At 32.5% G+C, this 19,683-nt stretch overlaps 1 protein-coding gene across 1 annotated transcript; it reads left to right on the top strand.

Moving 5' to 3' along the window:
• Nucleotides 1-544: 544 nt before the first annotated feature.
• LOC100881245 (uncharacterized) lies at nucleotides 545-4,848 on the top strand. Its single transcript, XM_003704649.3, has 3 exons — nucleotides 545-708; nucleotides 3,345-3,517; nucleotides 4,617-4,848. Exons 1-3 carry the CDS (start codon nucleotides 633-635, stop codon nucleotides 4,710-4,712), a joined length of 345 nt encoding a protein of 114 aa, XP_003704697.2. The 5' UTR covers nucleotides 545-632; the 3' UTR covers nucleotides 4,713-4,848.
• Nucleotides 4,849-19,683: the final 14,835 nt, after the last annotated feature.

Here is a 19,683-nt window from a genome sequence, read left to right as displayed (position 1 = left end):
GTGAGTTACTCCTAGGTTATTAAAGACGCTCAAATGTAAAAAATATTTTTTATTATAAATTAAGAAGGCTGTTATTAATTATTATCGCACCCAAATCCATTTACTTGGATGGTTTTCCATACAAACACGCTTTCATGAGAAGTCTTTCACAGTTTTTCATGAAAACAATATTTAGCATTGCCCGAGGCCCTAAGAGGTTCTTTATAAAGAAAAAAAGTTATAATGCAGTGCAATTAAAATTGTTTGCGATTATTGTTTATGATTCTCTTATTGGCCCATAAATTAACAGTTTTTACACACGCGATAATGTAAATATCGAAAAATCCATAGTTTAAGGTTCACATAGTTCGGAAACACTTACTCGACACATAAATTATGTAAAATAAAAGTAAACGCTCTTTGATCTGTCGAAAACCAAGGACATATTTGAATATTGTTATTATTTGGTCAATTAAAGTTATCGTTAAGTATTTAATATTAATGACCTAGTGTTTTATCGTGAGGTCGCCGATAAGTATATAAATACGAACGTACATCCATGAAAGGTACAAGTAGCAGAAAGCAGGAAGAAAGATTAGATTTCCGGTTTCGGCAACTTTTTCGTCAGCCAAAACAACGAAACAAGCTACAGTATGGCCAACATCAAGTTCATGATCATTACACTGGCGTGCCTGTTGGTTGCAGCACTAGTTCATGCCAGTTCAGAAGGTAACAATACTTAACACTAGAACTACTGACATTAAATGCTCGTTTATCGAAATATGAAAAACAAAATGAAAAGGGAAATAAATAAATACTAAAGTATCAAGTAACATATAGAACTAGTTTTTACCTCAACAAAATATGACTATTTAATAGGTATTATATTAAATACATTTCAACCTTTTCGGAAGCGGCGCAAAATTAAATAACATATTCAAAATAATCTTTTAATTTTGCGCCGCCTCCGAAAAGGTTGAAATGTATTTAATATAATACCTAACGAGTAAATAGGTTTCATTCATATTTGTTACGTAATTGTATGATTGAATGAAATAGAAATTACTTCATTAGGAAATAGAAATTATTTTATACTTTTTAGTGCATTTCGAAGTCGGCGTATTTTTTTTCTTAAAATTATTTTTAGTGTTAAATCTCGAACAATGGAAGCGGGTTAGTCATGATCCAGACCTCTGGAATGTATCACGCAATGATTTAACGTATTCAATTTTTTATAACCAATTAAATTCGTATAATATTCAAGTGAAGAAATGAGAATGTAAAAAATGTGCAAAACTTAATCAGCTTTTATCAAATATAATATTATGTAACATTATCTTAAAAAACTGAGTTCAAAACTGAGTGTTCGCATATGTAGACTAATTTCTTCGCTTATATCGTGTAGATCATTTTGCTCATTTCGTAACGTTACTTTACTCGGATCGTCTTCTTAAAATCCAAACGTAGTACTCTCTTTATATGACTTCTGAACAAAGAGGGCAAGTGTAACCCATTAAAAATTTTATTCTAAATTTCGTTATTCTGCAAACAATGACCGAAGTAAAATAGTAGTTTCGATATTGCCAATTTTTAAATGGTAAATTTAAAATATGAAATCTTTTCAAAATCAGTGATAAAAAACTTTGACGCGAATGAAGTAAATAAATGAAATTGGAAATATAAATAAATCCAGCGTAATAATTGATTTAAATCATTTTAATAAAATGTTAATATTGAGTTTATTAATGTAGTATACTTTTCAAAAAACTTCAAAAAAATATATCTCTGGAGTTTAGGGTCTCAGACTGGTTACATATTTCATGAAGCCATTTTCGATAATCGCGGCAACGCAACGGTTCGAATTCACTCTGGAATTGTTTGGTCCATAATCTTCTAAATGACAGATACAACAGTCATGACATTACACATCAGAATTGTGCAACTCCTATTAATAATCTAATTTTAACTTTTTTAACTGTCGAATTGCAAAATATATACATAAGGCAGAAAAGAGTATTAAAACGTGTTATTATACTGATAGAAAAAAAACTACTGTTATTACTGGAACCAAAAGTAGGAACTAAAGCTGCGTAATGACAAATAATTACATACTTACTTCTTATTTACGAAAGGGTCGTGGCAATGAAAAATTTTTTGCATTTTTCTTGTGTTTTAACAATACAATTAATGTTCTTTTTATAAAGATGATGTACATACATCGAGAAAATAGCATTATCAGTAGTTAAATGTAATACATTCGGTTCATAAAATAATATATCTCTTTCAAAATTTCCTATGCATATTCATACTTATTTAAAATTATACGTACTAATTTACATTGTTGATGGACATATTCCTTTAGCAATTGAAATAGTGTCCGATGTAAAAAAAAGCCTTTCCGCATTTTCTGATTTTATAAAAATATTTTTTTGCTAATTGAATGATTTCCGGAAGCTTAAAAAGAAACTTTTATTTCGACGATCTTAAATGATTGATATATGATAAACGAAAATATTAGCGATCCTATATCCACTATGTTATTGCACTTTTTCCAACATTCACACATATGCACGCATACAGATAAATAGACACAGATTTCGATTTCACACATACGAATTTTTTATTTCTTGTGTTACTTATATTATCTTAAATTAAACAAGGAAAATACTTAAATATGTAAACTTAAACTTCGCGAAAACTTGAATGTACGAATTTAAATTCTGCAAATACAAATTTAAATTTTGAAAGTTTTTTAGCATTATTTCTAGCAACAAATAGAGAATTATTGTACATCATATATAACATGCACCATCGGGTCTACAGACGCCTTACGCGAATTCCAATGTATATTTAAAATTTAGTATGCCTAATGTAAATATGTAGGTAGAACAAGAATAAGATTTAGAGATTTTTAAGTTGTCCCAAACGATTAAACATACCCGAAACTATTGAAAACAGTACTTACTGTTGATTGGTTATTGATTTCACGACTACTGACGTCAACGACGATGACATATTGTCATCAACGATGAATTATGGCACTTTTACCGTGATTCTAGTCAAAAATGATCAGAAGCAATACAAAAACACAGTTTTTTATCAATTTGAAAACCGACGTCGACGACGACAGGTTCCTTCGTGTAATTGCTGTTAAACTCTATACATATAGCAAATGTAGCTTGTCTCACGAGCCTATTCTCAAAATTTTAAGTCAAACGATATAAAATTGTAGCTAATAAATACGAACAAACGAACAAATGCAAATAGAATTGTCACAGAAACCTTACTATGTTCGCCAATTAGAGATAATACATGTTTTACATTTTTAATTATTTCTTCTCATTTTGTATTGTTTTTGTCCTTAGAATCGTCGGGTGAAAAAGACGGTCTCAACGATCTTATCAACAAACTTCCATCTACTCTGAAAAATTTAGGCGATGCTCTTCCACTGAAAAAAATAACTGATGCTTTGGCAAAAGATGGTGGTAGGGGTGGCCTCGCCTTAGGCCTGCTCCAGTTGCTATTAGCTCTTTTGGGTGTAAGTATTTTCTGATCAAATTCGATTAAAATAACGATTGAAACTGTTTCGAAGACAACTGTTTCAATGATTTCTTTAAACGAACTCTTTTGAAATAAAATATTACTTTCATGCAACACATAGGCAGCAACAATTTTCTTTGACAAAAAAATAAATTATTCGAGTTAATTTCATATTCGTTGGTTTGCTGAATACTTAAAATAAAAGATACTGTTCAATATACAAACAACTGTTACACATATTATTGTTTATATGTATATATACATTACTTTTTACAAGATCTCGCTTCATATATTTTAACACGTACGTTGCCAAATGCGGTTTTTACATTCCGCAATGAACTTTTCGTTTAAACAATTTCATGTTCTCGTTTTAAAATGTAACATTTGCATATAACATTTCGTAAAGTGATACCTAAATATGGTCTATAGTACTACATAAGGAAAAAAAATCAAAGAAGATTTAGTTCTGTAGGATAATATTCCATACATTGCTCTGAAAATGTTACGAATTCCATTGGTAACCAAAAGGAAGAAATAAAAAGACTACTTTGCTTTACTATTGTCTAGTAAGATATCTATTAGACTACTTACTATTGTCTAGTAAGATATTTACTAGACTACTTACTATTGTCTAGTAGATATCTTACTAGACAATAATAGCACAAAGTAGTTTTTTATTAAAAGCTGGCCCATGATATTCAAAGGAGCTACGGCACCAATTGCTCAGAATAAAAAATGGACGCCTAAACTCACACGAACTTTCGCAGTAGAAACTATTGGTTCGAGTGGTCACGCACCAATTAAGCTAAAACAATGACAGTCGGCAAAGTCTCGGGAATAAGTGAGATAGCGCGAAATGCGTGCTGCAGTTGTTATTGCCATTATTATTCTTATTTATCCATATGTCATGCTAAAAGTATTCACGGAGGGGATAGACAGAGCGACCGTGTGGCTTCTTTCAACTCTACGTTGATCCCCTACGCGTCAATTCCTATCTCAGTACATGCATTTCAGATTTTACGAAAACCAAGGGCGTATTGTAAATATTTTGCAACTTGCAATAATTTGATTAATTAATTTTTTCTATTTGGTTTCAGCTACCAGTGGCTCTAATTGGTATTGTAGTTACTCTACTGGTTTCAATATTAACCGCAGTAGTCGGGGCAGTGCTTGCAATACTAAGAGTACTTTAAACATGTACGCTGTGACGTGAAATGGATTTATAATAAAAATAAATTAGAATCTCACCAACCGATATTACTTTGTGATTTCTTCTCTCTCTGTAATTTGTTATTGAATACTTAAATAAATCGATAATGTAAATTAAAATATTTTATTACAAATTATTGGGCTATTCTACTTACCCTGAAAATTATTGCTTAATTTAAATGACGGAATATTTAATTTAGAAAGTAATTCCTACATTAATAATATTACAGTAATAAAAGAATAAATTCAGTAATATATCAAAAACTATTATTACTTTCTTCTTCCATGTCAATTGTTTAATATTGAACTTCAAGAAAACGAAGGAACGAAGTTGTTTTAAGAAATTGGTAAACATTGATGTTATATCCTATTTCTTGACTAAATAATTGAACAACCTTATATCGATATAACGGTTAATAGAAGTGGTTCTCGAGATAAGGTCACAATCATTTTATACTTTTAAGATATTTTAAACGTATTATATATTTATTTAATGTAATTATTAAAATATAAACCTTTTTACTTTTAGTACTGAAAATGTACAACCAGATAATAATTTTAATGAGAAAAGTGTAGTAAATTTTTAAATTCTTAAATAATTGGCATTCTGTTCCGAATGTTTTAAAAATATAAAGTACTTATATTATATTATTTTACCTTCACTCAAAGTATGAAGTGACAACAGTAAATAAAAAATTATATATACAAAAAAGAATCTTAAAAAATACGCCCTCGAAGAATGACCATTCATATAAGAAGAGCGTAAATATGTATACGCTCTGGAAAAGTGTGCGCTTCATTCTATATTTACATACTTTTGTTTCACACTTTACATAAGATACTTTTATTAATCGAGTATCTGGTGATGTTGCATGCCTAAAACAATTTACTATCATGAAAGTAATAATAATAATTTATCAGTATCAACTACTCACTAATGTGCTCCGCTCACCGCGATCACATTTTGTCACGAGCGTTCACGTAGCGAAAGGGTTAAAGATAAAATTATTTCCTTGCATTCAAATTAAACAAAAAGTGTGTTGGTTTAATGCTAACATATCATCAACCATTAAAATCCGCAAATATTATAAAATTTAGATTAAAAATATTTGAGAGCAACGAATTCTTTTTAACAGAAGTATCAATATTGGGAAACTGAGCAAATACAATATAACTGGAAAAAGGAGTGCTTATTGAAATTTTTAGTTACAAATCATGTCAAGGTTCTGATACAAAAAACTTCGCATATTAATACTTTAGTGGCCGCTCATACGAAACGTGTGTGATGACCGAGCCAACCGTTAGCGTCCGTTCATACAACACGTATGCTGACTCGCGCACGTTTATTCGAAAATCTTTGGAAGTCAATCGAGTTAATCTTTGGAATAATGGTTTACAATGAGTCCGGAAACGGTTGAATCCTGAGCCCGATAATGATTGACTCTTATATTGCAGGTCCGAAACGAGTGACCTTAGAGTCCCAAATGGTTGACTCTTGTTCTAAGTCCGAAGCGAATGACTTAGTGATTGATTATTTTTACGTCCGACACGATTGACGTTAGTAAGAATTTTTAGTCCAATTCGATTGATTTTCTTATGGATTCTAACCATACGCTTCGTCGTCGCTTCCTCGAAATGTCGGAAGTTCAAGGAGGCATGCTGATTGGTTCTCATTAGAAACGTTGATTTTCCAATTAACATGGCCTTTGACTTGGGCCCACCCTCTCTTGCGCCCTGAGCGCGTCTTTTTTGGAAGAGGGTAAGAAAAATACCGATGAGTACGGGAGGATCTCGAAAGTCGGCAATGCCGGGGTTTTTCCCTCCAGGTGACACGCACGTTGTCCTAAAAAATACCGCTAGGAAAGGAGCGAGGCCTGACCTCGCTGACTCTCCCGGAAAAACGCCGTTTATGATGGAGTCGTTATTGAAGACGAAATGCAAGTTGAAATTCTAAAAGCATTGTCCGAAAAAATGTCAAACTAAATTGGCAGCGATGACCAAAATTTGTCTTTCAAAAATAACTATTAGATCCGGATCCATCATAAACTGCCTACGAAATCCTCGCGTATTGTGTTCCTTCGCACATTCGGAACAACATGACGTGTGATGAATTCTAAATGTAAACAAATGTAAATATTGCTATTTATCCCGTATTTCACCACTACGTCTTTGTTTTATTGTTTTATTGCCTGCTTTTAATTTTATATTTTCCACTACACTGCTATACCACATAAATTATGGAGCAAATGTCTTACCCAAAGCTACCGTATTTTACAAATTAAATTGTTTGCATATTATTAAATTTTTTATTAAATTATGACTGTTTTTTTATTTATGTATGTTCACACACGTTGAATTATTTCGGGAATTTACATTAGTTTATTAAAATTAATTCGTCAAAAATATTGCCGGACCATTTAACTGTGTTGGGCCATTAAAGTGTTAAGCTTTGATAAAATTTATATTTCACAAAATGTTGAAATTGATAAAATGGTGACTAGTAGGTAATAATATACTATGAATATGATCATTTACAAAAGACATCTTTGTACACATTATGAGTAATTTATTATTGTAATCAGACAGCAAAAACTGCTTTCTTCGTTCAAGTAATGACTTAATTACAGTGACTTAATTGAATTCAATGATCTATCTCACTTAATTAAGTTAGTCAAAAGTAATTTAATTGACTTTGAATTTTTGTATGATAAAAAATTTGTTGGTAAATTATGTTTGAAAGAATTATGCCTTTCAACAGCAGTAATCTGAACATTACCTACAAACTGGAATAAATGCATTGAAATGTTACAGATCTTACAAGATACAAATTTTGTCTGGCAACATAAGTTTTTTCAAAAATCATTGCAATAGTAATCAAATAAACCGAAATAAATAAATTTGAATGGTATAAAACTAGCAAAGACTGTAAAAAATTTAAACTAATAAATAACTGATTTGATGTTTTCATAGTAAGAGAAAATATAATAAAATATCAATGTTTTACTCAACACAAATATAAAGGAATAAATTACTTACAGTGATTTTTAAAATAACTGTATGAAATTAGACACGAGATGTATATAAAATAATTTTAAGAAAAAAAATGCACCGACTTCGAAATGCACTAAAAAGTATAAAATAATTTCTATTTCCTATTGAAGTAATTTCTATTTCATTCAATCATACAATTACGTAACAGATATGAATGAAACCTATTTACTAGTTAGGTAGTATATTAAAAACATTTCAACCTTTTCGGAGACGGCGCAAAATTAAAAGATTTTCTTGAACATGTCAACCTTTGGACAGCCGAACATAGGCAAAGCTTGTATAGCTACTTTTTTTTCTATACATATAACTCAACAGCACGCCGCGAAGTAGGTGTTAGTGCGTATAGAATGTAACTATGGTCTATCTAGATTCATAGAGTATGCGACGGAAAGACTCGATTGCCGCATATTCTATAAAGATAGAGCCTATCTGCCGCAAATTTGGTAATTCCCGCGTCGTGGGCTTCGTTTATAGGTTCTTAGTGAGGTATTTTTAATTATGCGCCGCCTCCGAAAAGGTTGAAATGTATTTAATGTACTACCTAACGAGTAAATAGGTTTCATTCAGATCTGTTACGTAATTGTATAATTGAATGAAATAGAAATTACTTCAATAGGAAATAGAAATTATTTTATACTTTTTAGTGCATTTCGAAGTCGGCGTATTTTTTTTCTTAAAATTATTTTATTTCACGCTTTTTAGTGGAATGGGGGGAATTGTATAGGATACTGTGAGGCAGTTCTACCGGGCTTTTTTTTTGTCTGCGTAAATGCCATGAACATAATTAAGTAAAAGACAACATGGATACTCGTTTCTCAATTTTTTTTTGCTAGAATAATCCTTTGCAACTAAAAAATGAAAAAATTTTTGGTAATGGTACCAATGGGGAGTCAGACTCTACAAGATGCGAAAGGCTTTGTTCCGATCGCACCACCCACCTAGGAAAAAATCGGCGAACATGCATAGAAAAAAAAATAAGGGACACTCTTTCAGGGACAAGTACAAACTAATTACATCATGATTGAGGGTGCTTCATCCATTTGTTCTTTGTTAACTTTCTTTGCAAAAATTTACTGTGCATATGTATCTCTTACGGTTTAGGACTGCGCAAGGGTGAAAGTATCCGTAAAATAATAGCAGATCCTGCGCAACAAATTTTCTAACAAATCAAATTGATGCATTTTTAGAACGATACGGAGACTGTACCAAGCAATGGGAATAATACACCAACATCAACGTGAACTCATCTTGCTGCATAAGTCGCGTGTCAAAGCGGCAAAGCTTAGTTAGTGTTTTGGTACAGTGCATTGTAATTGCCCTTTCTTGTCTTTCCCGTGCACAGCACGGGGCGTTCCACTAATATTAATAACAATAGTTTTTCGCTAATATCACGAAAACTAAAGTTTTCCGTCAATTATTCCGAAATTTGTATATGAACAAAATTGTTCAGAATCATGTCCGTGATAAGATATTAAAAGCGCACTAAAATCGAGAGAAGTTTATTTCAAAAGTTGCCGGTTGTTTTGCAATAAAAATACTTTGCAATTAAAAAATATAAAATTTGTTGATAATGGTACCAATGGGGAGTCAGAACCTACCAGATGCAAAAGATTTCGTTCCGATCGGTCCACACGGCTAGGTGTAATCGGTGACCATACGTAGAAAAAAAAATATATACTGATCGAATTGAGTAACCTCCTCCTTTTTCGAAGTCGGTTAAAAAACAACTGAATAACTGTGCTCTCTGCTGTGGCTCCTTGACGTCCGACTTCTTCCTGGTTTTCCTCGGCCCTTTGTGTTCAGGGTAAGTGCCATAAAATTGCAGGTCAGTCTTGTTAGCTGCACCCTTCCTGACTATACTAGCATTTGCGTCAGTGTATGTGCAGATGTGTGTAAATCCTTGTAATTTCCAACAGCGATTGTATTCATGCTTTCTTTCTGTTAATTAACGATCAATAAAAGAGAAAATTCAGTTAGTAAATGATCAATTTTGTAGCACGCAGAAAGAAAATCTTGTATTACTAATTTACTATTCGTTGAATAAATCATAAATCCATTAGATTCGATAAAATATTTCTGCACATCAAGAAATGAATTAAAATATTATATACCGATACGAAAATTCTAGAACGACGAAAAGTAGCAAGAGATCCAAAATGTATGGATAATGTATGCGAAGCGAGAACATAAGCTACTTCGCGGAAGACAAGGACTGTCTTATGAAACCACTAGAAGCGAATTTGACAACGACCTTGTTCATACGACGACTGTGGATAGCAACCAATAGATATAAAATAGAGGTTCGCGGTAGGAAATAGATTAATTCGCTGTTCCGAGAGAGAGAACGGGGTAAGAACCAACGACCGCTCTTGGACAACTTAGGGACTCCAGCAGGAGAATTCGGCGATAAAACCTGGACCTCTGCCTGGAGAAAGGGTTAGTGAGAACTTCGAATGAACTTCGACGGGAGAGTTCAGCAAAAATACTTGGGCGTCTGCCTGCAGAAAGGGTAGTTGAACACTTCCAGCATGACATATCGGCAAATAGGAATAATAATGACAATAACAATTGCATCACGCAATTGGTATTATTTCACTCACTCTTACTTATTTCTTTTCACTCACTTGCCGACTGTTATTGTTTTTAGCCTAATTGCTGTGCGTAACCGTTCCAGCCAATAGTTCTTAACACCTAAAATTCGTGCGAGTCTAGGCATCAATTTTTCTATTCTGACCAATTGAAACCGTAGCCTTTCTAAACACCTGGTTCAGCCTCCCGCGTGCCAATTCTTGGGATAACTACGGTCCGGAAGTTTGTTTCTGGACGCTCGTCCAATGTGGAGAGTTCGACAAAAATTTCTGGGCACTTATCTGTTCAGAAAGGCCTAAGCATCTTCGGGCTGTCCGTAATTCAGTACAGGAGTGCACGGGAGAATTTTCCTGATCGCCCGTTCGATAAGGAGTGTTACGCGATAATATTTGGACACCAATCGAACAAAGGAGGACAGAGTTAATCGTGGACAGCTGGTTAAATCGAAATACTTTATTCCTCATTGCTTTCGAATAATAAAAATAATTAGTTAAGGTGAAGTGGGGTAAATTCGTAGACGGGACAAGTGTATATACAGACTATTGTATCGGCAACTTTTCTTTTTAAGAATAAATATTTTGTTTATATTTTAAACCTTGTTTTGTTTCATTATATTCTCTTTCATATTTCAGCTAAGAGTACTTGTTTGTTTGAAAATGGATAACTATAAAAACTAAAAAGATTTTAATGCAGTGAAAAGCATTTTATAGCAGATTTGTTAATAATTCTGCCCTTGCCCCATGGCACATGAAATAAAGTTTCAAAGTATTTTTAACTTCAAGTTACACTCTTACCTCATTTTCGGGGAAAGTGCAGAGTAGTTGACATGTTAAACAATTTCCTATCAAAATCAAAATGTACAAGGAAAATTAAGGTCCTAGTTAATATTAATTAAAAAGTAGTAATTGTGCAAAGCGTTCGATATCGACAGCGTTAAGCATTTACATAGCAGATTGAAAATACTTACGTTTAAATACCAACTTTACAAACAACTAATCTGCATTTACCCCACTTCATTTTAATCCCTTATTTACAAAGAATGAATAACTGAACGTTGTTTTTAATTGTTCTGTTCGCTATTTAACTGAATTTTTACTAATGGTTTTCTACTACACAATTACACTGCCCAGGCGCAAAGACACTTGTTCATGGTCATAGTCAACTATCACGCTTAAATCCATCGCTTTCGCATCTGGGTGCGCGGTATTGGCGTGCTCTGATTGCTCAGTGTTTTTCGTTTATAATTTAAAGACTAAGCTTCAATTAACATTTTGATAAAGGAAAAAATTTTTCGCGATCACTCCGGCTATTACCCCATGAAATTACGCTCACTATTTCTCTCGTTATCTTGAAAATTTCTTCTATACTTCATCGTTTTTGGGAATCAGAATGTGTATTTATTAAATTTAAAAAATCAAATTTTTCTACTTTACACTGAGATTATCAGAAAATATTACCAAGACGGATTATAAATCTTTTTCACAATATACACAACTAAAATAGCTATGCAAACGTAATGAAAATGAAATAATTCGTTAAAAGTAAGTTGTAAACTTTCACATAAGTACTTAAAATGGGACTTGTAATGAATAATTAATATTTACATTATTTATTTATCATAAAATAATAAACGTATACACAAAAAAGGTCATCATCACAAAAATTACAAATTGCATGTTAGACTAAATCTGTGAATCTTATTAAAAACTACTATTCGTGTTAAATTAATCTAAGATTGCAATTCTATGGTGGACTGAGAAAACAAAGCAAAATGGGAATAAGTGATCTAGCACTAAACCAAAGCACTTCAAATATTTACCATAAAATTATTACCAAAATAGGTAGATTTTTCCTAGTTCGGTTAGTTAATTACTAATAAATGCATTTACTCTAGAAGAATTGTCTACCTAACTTATGTTCTGAGTATACGCGCCTTTATTGTCCACTCAAAAATTTTGCGGTTATAATTAGGAACGTTGCATAAATATTTGGAAAATAGGATCAGTCGCGCCGCACGTAGACCTGATTCTACCAGATTGCCTAAAAACAAGGTCCGGATATACAAATATTCATCTGCGAGTCATCTGAGTTCAAAAATTTGGACACAAAAAGAGAAGTGATCTTGGATTGATTGGTGTGGTTGACAAAGATAAGTGCCAACAATTGACGAAGGAATGATCAACATTACAAAATGAACTATAATAGAATAGTAAACGGAATGCAGCATGAAAAAGTTAGGACCTCTGCAAAAGAACATACGTAACTTGTCACGTTATGTCAAATACTGTCTAATACTATTGATAAAATTATAAGTCCGATAAACTTAGGTCATCATATAAAGAAACGTTAACTTTCCGTAACATATTATATTTATCAAGTGTTACATGTATATTAAAAGTGTATGTCTTCATTTTCGAAAAATCGTGCACATGCCTACAAATAATAATTGAGGTAACAGGATTAACGAAATATGTTGCCGAATCTGCCAGAAAACAATGTGACTTATATTCTATAACAAGCTAACTCAGAATACCGATTGTGTCGAATATGAACGGAACAGAATGAACGGAGTCGGAGTTTGCACCGCTTATTGTGAACAAGTATTTCGGAGTTCTGCTAACGACAAGAGGTTGTCAGAGTAGTTAATCGCAAGAAGTTTTTTCTGCAAGACTGATTCTCTGTTGCAATTATCACCAAAAAGACTTGAAGAACGGTATTCGATAATTGAAATTGTATAGGCCTTCAAACTAATCGGCGTTACTCGAAAATTTGAATAATCGCTAATCGATAATACGGTTCGATGTATGGGGCCTTATACCTTTTATCGATTACTTGCGTTCCGAAAATAATGAATGGTACCTGCTTTACTCACATAAATTGCATTTTTACGTAACTTCTAATGAGAGTGGACTGGCAATTACCCACAGTACAAGCAATTGCCAGCTCAACCAATTTTTGGCTCTGTAATTGTCCGCTCTTTTAAAAGTGATTATCTGTAGTATGAGACATTATCTAATTGAAATTTCTCATTTAATATGTATAAATATTATGTGAATATTTTTCATGATTTGCTTCAATTTTTTTCACTTTATTATTAATGGAGGATCTGAAATTGCAAATCCACTTATAATTAAATTGCAGATGTATCTAAGAAACATATGATAATTATATGTATAAAATATGCAAATATAACCTGAAAGTATTTACAGCATGTAATATATGTTATTGTAAATAATATAATGCATATGTTGTATAGTAATGACGGGTGACTAGAAAATCAGCAGCTTTCTAGATTTCAAGATTAATTATATTTTTGAATCAATATAGTTTTAAATTTTTACACCCGAAAATCTCAGTCCAATAGCATGTCTAAACAAAACATTACGTGTATGTATTATAAGTAACGTATGTAACGCATTCTTATATATATATGCAAATACGTAACACATATACATTATGCAAAAAATGCAAAGTAGTATATTTTTCGAATTCTTTAATTACAAATAAATTTCTGTTCAGATCTTATTAAGTTACCTTTTTCTGTACAAATATAAAAAACTAAAATAATGGATATAAATATATATTTATGATTGTATAATATAATATGTATTTGCATTTTGTATTAATTTAAAGTGTTTCAAAGATCATTACAAAATGTCATAAGGTAGAAAAAAGCTTTTAATTCCTTCAAAATTTAATTCAACTAATCTCCAAACGTTTAGCCTTGAAACGTTTGAAAGTTTTGCAATTCTTAATATGACGAATGCAGTTGTAATCGTATAAATCAACAAAATCAAGCCTTAAAACACTCAAAACTTTTAAGATTTCAAGCATTTGTAGCATGTGTATTATTTATTTCTACTACTCATGTATAATTAACTAACATAGTATAATATTAATTATACAGATAAAAGTAAATTACATTTAACGACATTTTCCATATTTATAAGCATTTATATCTGAAACGTTGTACTTGTTAAGATATCGTTTGTCAAGGAGATGTCGTAATTTGACTTCTAATTTTTCAAATAACGCTGAACTTAAATTGTGAAGGATAAGTATGAACAACATATAAAATATTGACGATATTTAAAAAAATTATTGACAAATAGCAGCTAATATTTTTTCATTTCGTTCATATTTATTATTCCCTGAAATTTCCTTTATAAAAACTTTGACATATTTTACACTTTTGTATACAAGGTGTTTATAGTTTTACTGTCTAGTATTTTTTTCATAAACAGTAAGGAATTCAAAAAATGAAAGAGGAAAAAGTTTTTCTGTACTCCATTGGCAACACGAAGACATCGAATTTTCTGCATTTGTACTGTTTTTCGAGAAATGAAGGTGATTTAAAATTTTTTAAATGGAATTATTCGGCGAACCGAGACTTTTGCCGTGACTAAGAGATTTATTGCAGGGTTCAAATGGTTCGATGCGTAGACCACCGTGAATAGCTTCATACCTCGAAATAGGGGTTACCCAAAACCCTTTTGTCTATCAAGTCCTGCCCGAACCGGTCTTAGCGTAAACATGTGCTATCCATAAATGGGTTAACAACTATACCTGCCTTTTTGAACAATTTCAACAAACAAAAGCATAGAATATTTTAACTGTCACACTCGGAAACGCGAGGGTGTTTGGGCGATTTTTCTATTTCAAAAGGACAGTCGATTGTTGACTCTTGTGCGGGGTGGACCGAGACTCAACAAGTTCCGCGTAGAGTAAAGTTCAATAACCATTCCTGGGTGGTTCTTAAAATCAATCATAACACTATTCGAGTGGAACCCTACACTCTTCGAATAGGCCACTGTAGAGTGGTAAAAATCATAAATTGTAACACTATTCGAGTGGGATCCTACATTCCTCGAATAGATCATCGTGAACAATCATACTCAACAACATACATAACGTATACATACTCATTCACACTTTCACCGTTCAATCACTAACAATACATATTTTGTAAGAGGTTTTTTATGCCGCAAGGCTTTTTCCCCTAATTCGAGTCTTTCGAGCCAATAAATTATCATAATTTTTTAGGCTCAATTCTGCCTAAATAATTTTTATTTACCCTCGTCCTCAATCAAATTCATACATTCCTTTGAAACACGAAATTTCTCCATGTTGAAAAGATTTCGACGATACAGGAATGTTATATATTTTTGAATCACTGTATATTTCAAAATTTCAGGCATTGCTTCTGTTATCATGTTGCCATGTAGAAAAATACATGGAGCTAATAGTATCTAATTCTAGATAACGTAGTTAGCTGTGTTCCTTAGAGACTCTATAATTACAGGCCCAAAATAATCAGCAAGGTTAGATCAATGAGGCCATTTTTCAACGATACTCATACCATGAAATTTAATTTGTAAGGAATAGCGTATTTTAACTAACGAATACAAGTTGCACAAATAATAATATTGTTTTGCTTTTATATATTGTGCATTGTCATTGTTTTGTTATTGAAATATTTTCTATACTGCCTGTTTCTTACATGTAATTTTACATTTAAAAACAGCAAATTACTTAAAACTTTTTACTTTTAAATTATAGAAAATAAGTATAAACTTAGACTTTAAGGAGGGTCAGTACAATAGTATGTAGACTATTTCAGGTTAAAGAACGGAAAAATCAATGAAAGGCCGACAATTAATTAAATACTGGATACGGAGGAGGTTTAATGTTTCAAATGACAATTTTCAATGCAGACTCTCTCTCATCTTTCCGAACGTGGTATTTTATAAACTTCCCGGTACTCCGAGAAGGGAGGAAATACGGGGTGGGGAAAGTGTGACGTCCTACAAAATTGGAAAATCCCACTTTCCCCTGCAGCGGTCATCCGGCCCAAAATCGTTTACCGGTGACCCATCCATCCCTCGATTCACAAATTACCGTAGCAGTAATAAACCCAAGGATCGCCTCGACTTTTCAAATTACATGTACCGAAAAAAAGAAATACAACTACGCCAACCCTGGGCTCAATGTGTCTACCAAATGTTAAAACGGACAAGTAACGGTTCCTTGGCCTTTTATTACTGCTATGTCAAACCTTCAATATTATAAAACATCCTAAAATCTAATATTATGTCTACAAGTACAACCAAAGCAATGCTAATTCTACGTACAAAATATATTGAAAATTTTAAATAAAATTATTTCAGTTCAGTTTTTGAAAACATCGCCTTTCATCACGTACATAATTGCTTGACTTTGTATAGATATATTTCAAAATGTTCACTTTGTATAACGCACAATTGTGCTCTGCGCACTAAATTTCTACAAATATTTTTTAACGTTGTGGCGGTTTCATTCCGTCGTGCATTGCCACTAGACGGCGCATAGGATCGAGACAATTGACTTTCTTGTTAGTACTCAAAAAGCCTTCGTATTCTGTACATAGTTCCTGTCCATCCCTTCCTTATATCCCCGCGTCTAAGGCAAGGGCCTGCTAGAATGCCTTACTGATGAGTCCACTAGCAGGTCCTGGATGGGAAACGTTCTCCATTTCCCTTTACTTTTTTTTAGCCCTTCTACCTTAGCTAGCTTAATCGCCAAAACGTTATTCTTCAGTAGATTAAACATATAAAATGTTTCATTCATTTGGTCGAAACTTGTAATTTTTTCAGAATAAGAACTAATTTAATGCGATCCCATAAATAAAATTCGAATCAGATGAAATGAGCTGTTCATTCTGGAAAAATGACATCTACTTTTTTTCTTACTGTGAATATGTCGATTCTCCGTTTCCACAAAAACTTTTACTCCAATCAAATTTTTAACTTGAAAGTAATAAAGAGAACGTTCAAAATTAATAAGTGTATAATAGAGGTTATCTTATTTTAATATTTTTTATCATTATTGAAAAAAATGTTTCGAGTATCATTTACTCTGTTTCAAGAGAAAAATCCTACTATCAACATAACATATAATCGACGAAATAATAAAACCAACAAGTTTTACTTGAAACACTTTTTCATCAGTGCACATTTTGGAAGATAGTTGCCTGACAATATTTAAGACGAACATTCCTCATAAGAATGCGTGATGTATAATACACATGGTAAATCTTTTAACGTAACAATTTTAAATAACTCGTAAATTTCTCACTGCAGATGAAAATAAAAATTCCATGGTTTCCAAAGCTACATACAACGCTTTGATCACTTTGTTCATCGTGATATAAAACATACCTCCAGTTTCTTGAAATACAATGTCCAATTTTTTAAATAATTTCGTGTATTTGGATAATTTTTTGTATATGAAGTTTTGCATAAAAAGCTCTAAGAAAGATGGAGTGAAAGCGATTGCAGTACTGTATGTACCTGTGAAAATCATGCAATAGTTATGTACAAACTTTTTTTTAGTTATTTAAAGTTACTCACTCTGTATATGTGTTGTACAATTAACGGTTATTTATTAGCAATGTTTAATGTATTTCATTTCAGCGTACATCGTGTTTTTGATATTAGCGTTAAAACTTGTAGCTCAATTATTAGTCTGTAAACTAATTGTAAGAAGATAGTCCTTAATGATTGGAATAAAGGTAATGAATAAAGCATCAATATTTACGTCTTTTATTCATTTTATGATCTGTTTAATAAAAATATGTTTGTTATCTTGTATATAAAAACATATTATTTATTATTGTTTTATAATAGGTTTAATAAAGAGCACGAAGAAAGTATTCAACTAATTTCTTTCTACTGTGAGGGTTAAATCTTCTGAATTCACTTCCAAACTTGAGGTCTATTTATATCCTATAATTTCGATGTTTCGAATCTCCTGAACGTGATATTCTGTAAATTTGACTAATTTATTTGTAATTAAGTGTGTACGTGTCAATGTGAAAATTGTGTCAACGTTTCAATTTATTTCATGCAAGAAACGTGGTTATCTCCATGAATCGATACTTCTAAAGTATCGATGTGTGGTCTGTCTTTAAAAAATTAATCATTCTGCAATATATCATGTGTGGACATTTGTTTTGGAGAGTCTTTGATTTGTACGTCTATGTTTGCAGAAGAATATCCTTCTAAATGGAAACGATTGTCCTATTAATGGTTACACTGACATTTTTCTAAGATTCTAAATTATGAAACTAATTTATTTGGTATAATTTATTTGGTATAACTAATATATGCCAAAAAATGGGGAAAATGTCATTAACCCTAACTGTACTAGCACATAACATACACACAATGTAAAATTAAAAGCAAAATAATGAAATAAATAAACAAAGGTAAAACATAATTTAACATACATATTAATTCTATATTTTCATAAAAATTAACGAAGATATTAAGTGAAGTGTTTTAACAAATTCTGTAATTTAAAATAAGTAACCTATAAGTAACTTATAAACCTATGTCTTACTACAGCTAATGTTAAATGTCATCGAAAATAAAGATTTCTGTTCACAAACCTTATACATATTTGTATATTGCTATACATTTATGAAGCTTAAATTTTAAACAATGAAATTACTTTCTTCCTAAATAATAACCAGCAGCAAATGCAGGAATAATTTACAAAATTCATTTTGCATACACAGAGGAACTCTTTTAACTTTGGCGCAATTAATATTTATTATTCATTCAAATACATAAATTTTTTAGGGAGAAATTATCGTACTTAACCCTTTCATTACGGCGGCCGCGCGACGGCCTGTGTGTACGGGTGCCGACTATAGGCGGCGGCCGCGCGACGACCTGTGTGTTCAGGTGTTATATGTAAATAACTGAATATTCATACAATATACTTGTTACGGATAGAACTGGCCAATTGAGGCATTTCAGAGCATGGAATGAAAATTTAAAAATAAACATAAGATTTAATGAATTTAGCGGGGTTTTCGGGGACGACTGGTCAAAAGCAGCAGGCATGGCGAGTTTCCATGCCTCGAAGCCCTACGTGCACGGGGAAACCTGTGGCCGTATTCGTCGAACACCATGAGTGTCTCGGCATGAAAAACACCATCGTAGCACCGGGGGTAACCAATCCGCCCGGGAGTGGTGGTGCTCACCAAAACACCGAGGGCCACTCCGCTCGGGAGAGGTGAGAACCCGGGCGGGGGCGAGCTTGCTTGCCCTGCGCTCCGGCTAGCTGTCTGCGGGATCGGTCGCACTCGAAGACGATAGATAATTAATTTTTCTAAGAAATGTACACGTGCGTGGTGCACGTGGCAATGGCACGTGGCAATGGCACGTGGCAAAAGTGGCACGTGGCACATGCTCTGAAATTCCGAGAAAAATGCCAATTAAAAGTATTTGATCCACCGCGAAATGCCGGCGAACCCAGGTGCGCACTTCG

This window comes from Megachile rotundata, chromosome 8 (genome assembly GCF_050947335.1).
Source record: "Megachile rotundata isolate GNS110a chromosome 8, iyMegRotu1, whole genome shotgun sequence".
NCBI lineage: Eukaryota > Metazoa > Arthropoda > Insecta > Hymenoptera > Megachilidae > Megachile > Megachile rotundata.
The sequence above is the reverse complement of the archived record's forward strand: the minus strand, read 5'-3'. Positions and strand labels throughout refer to the sequence as shown.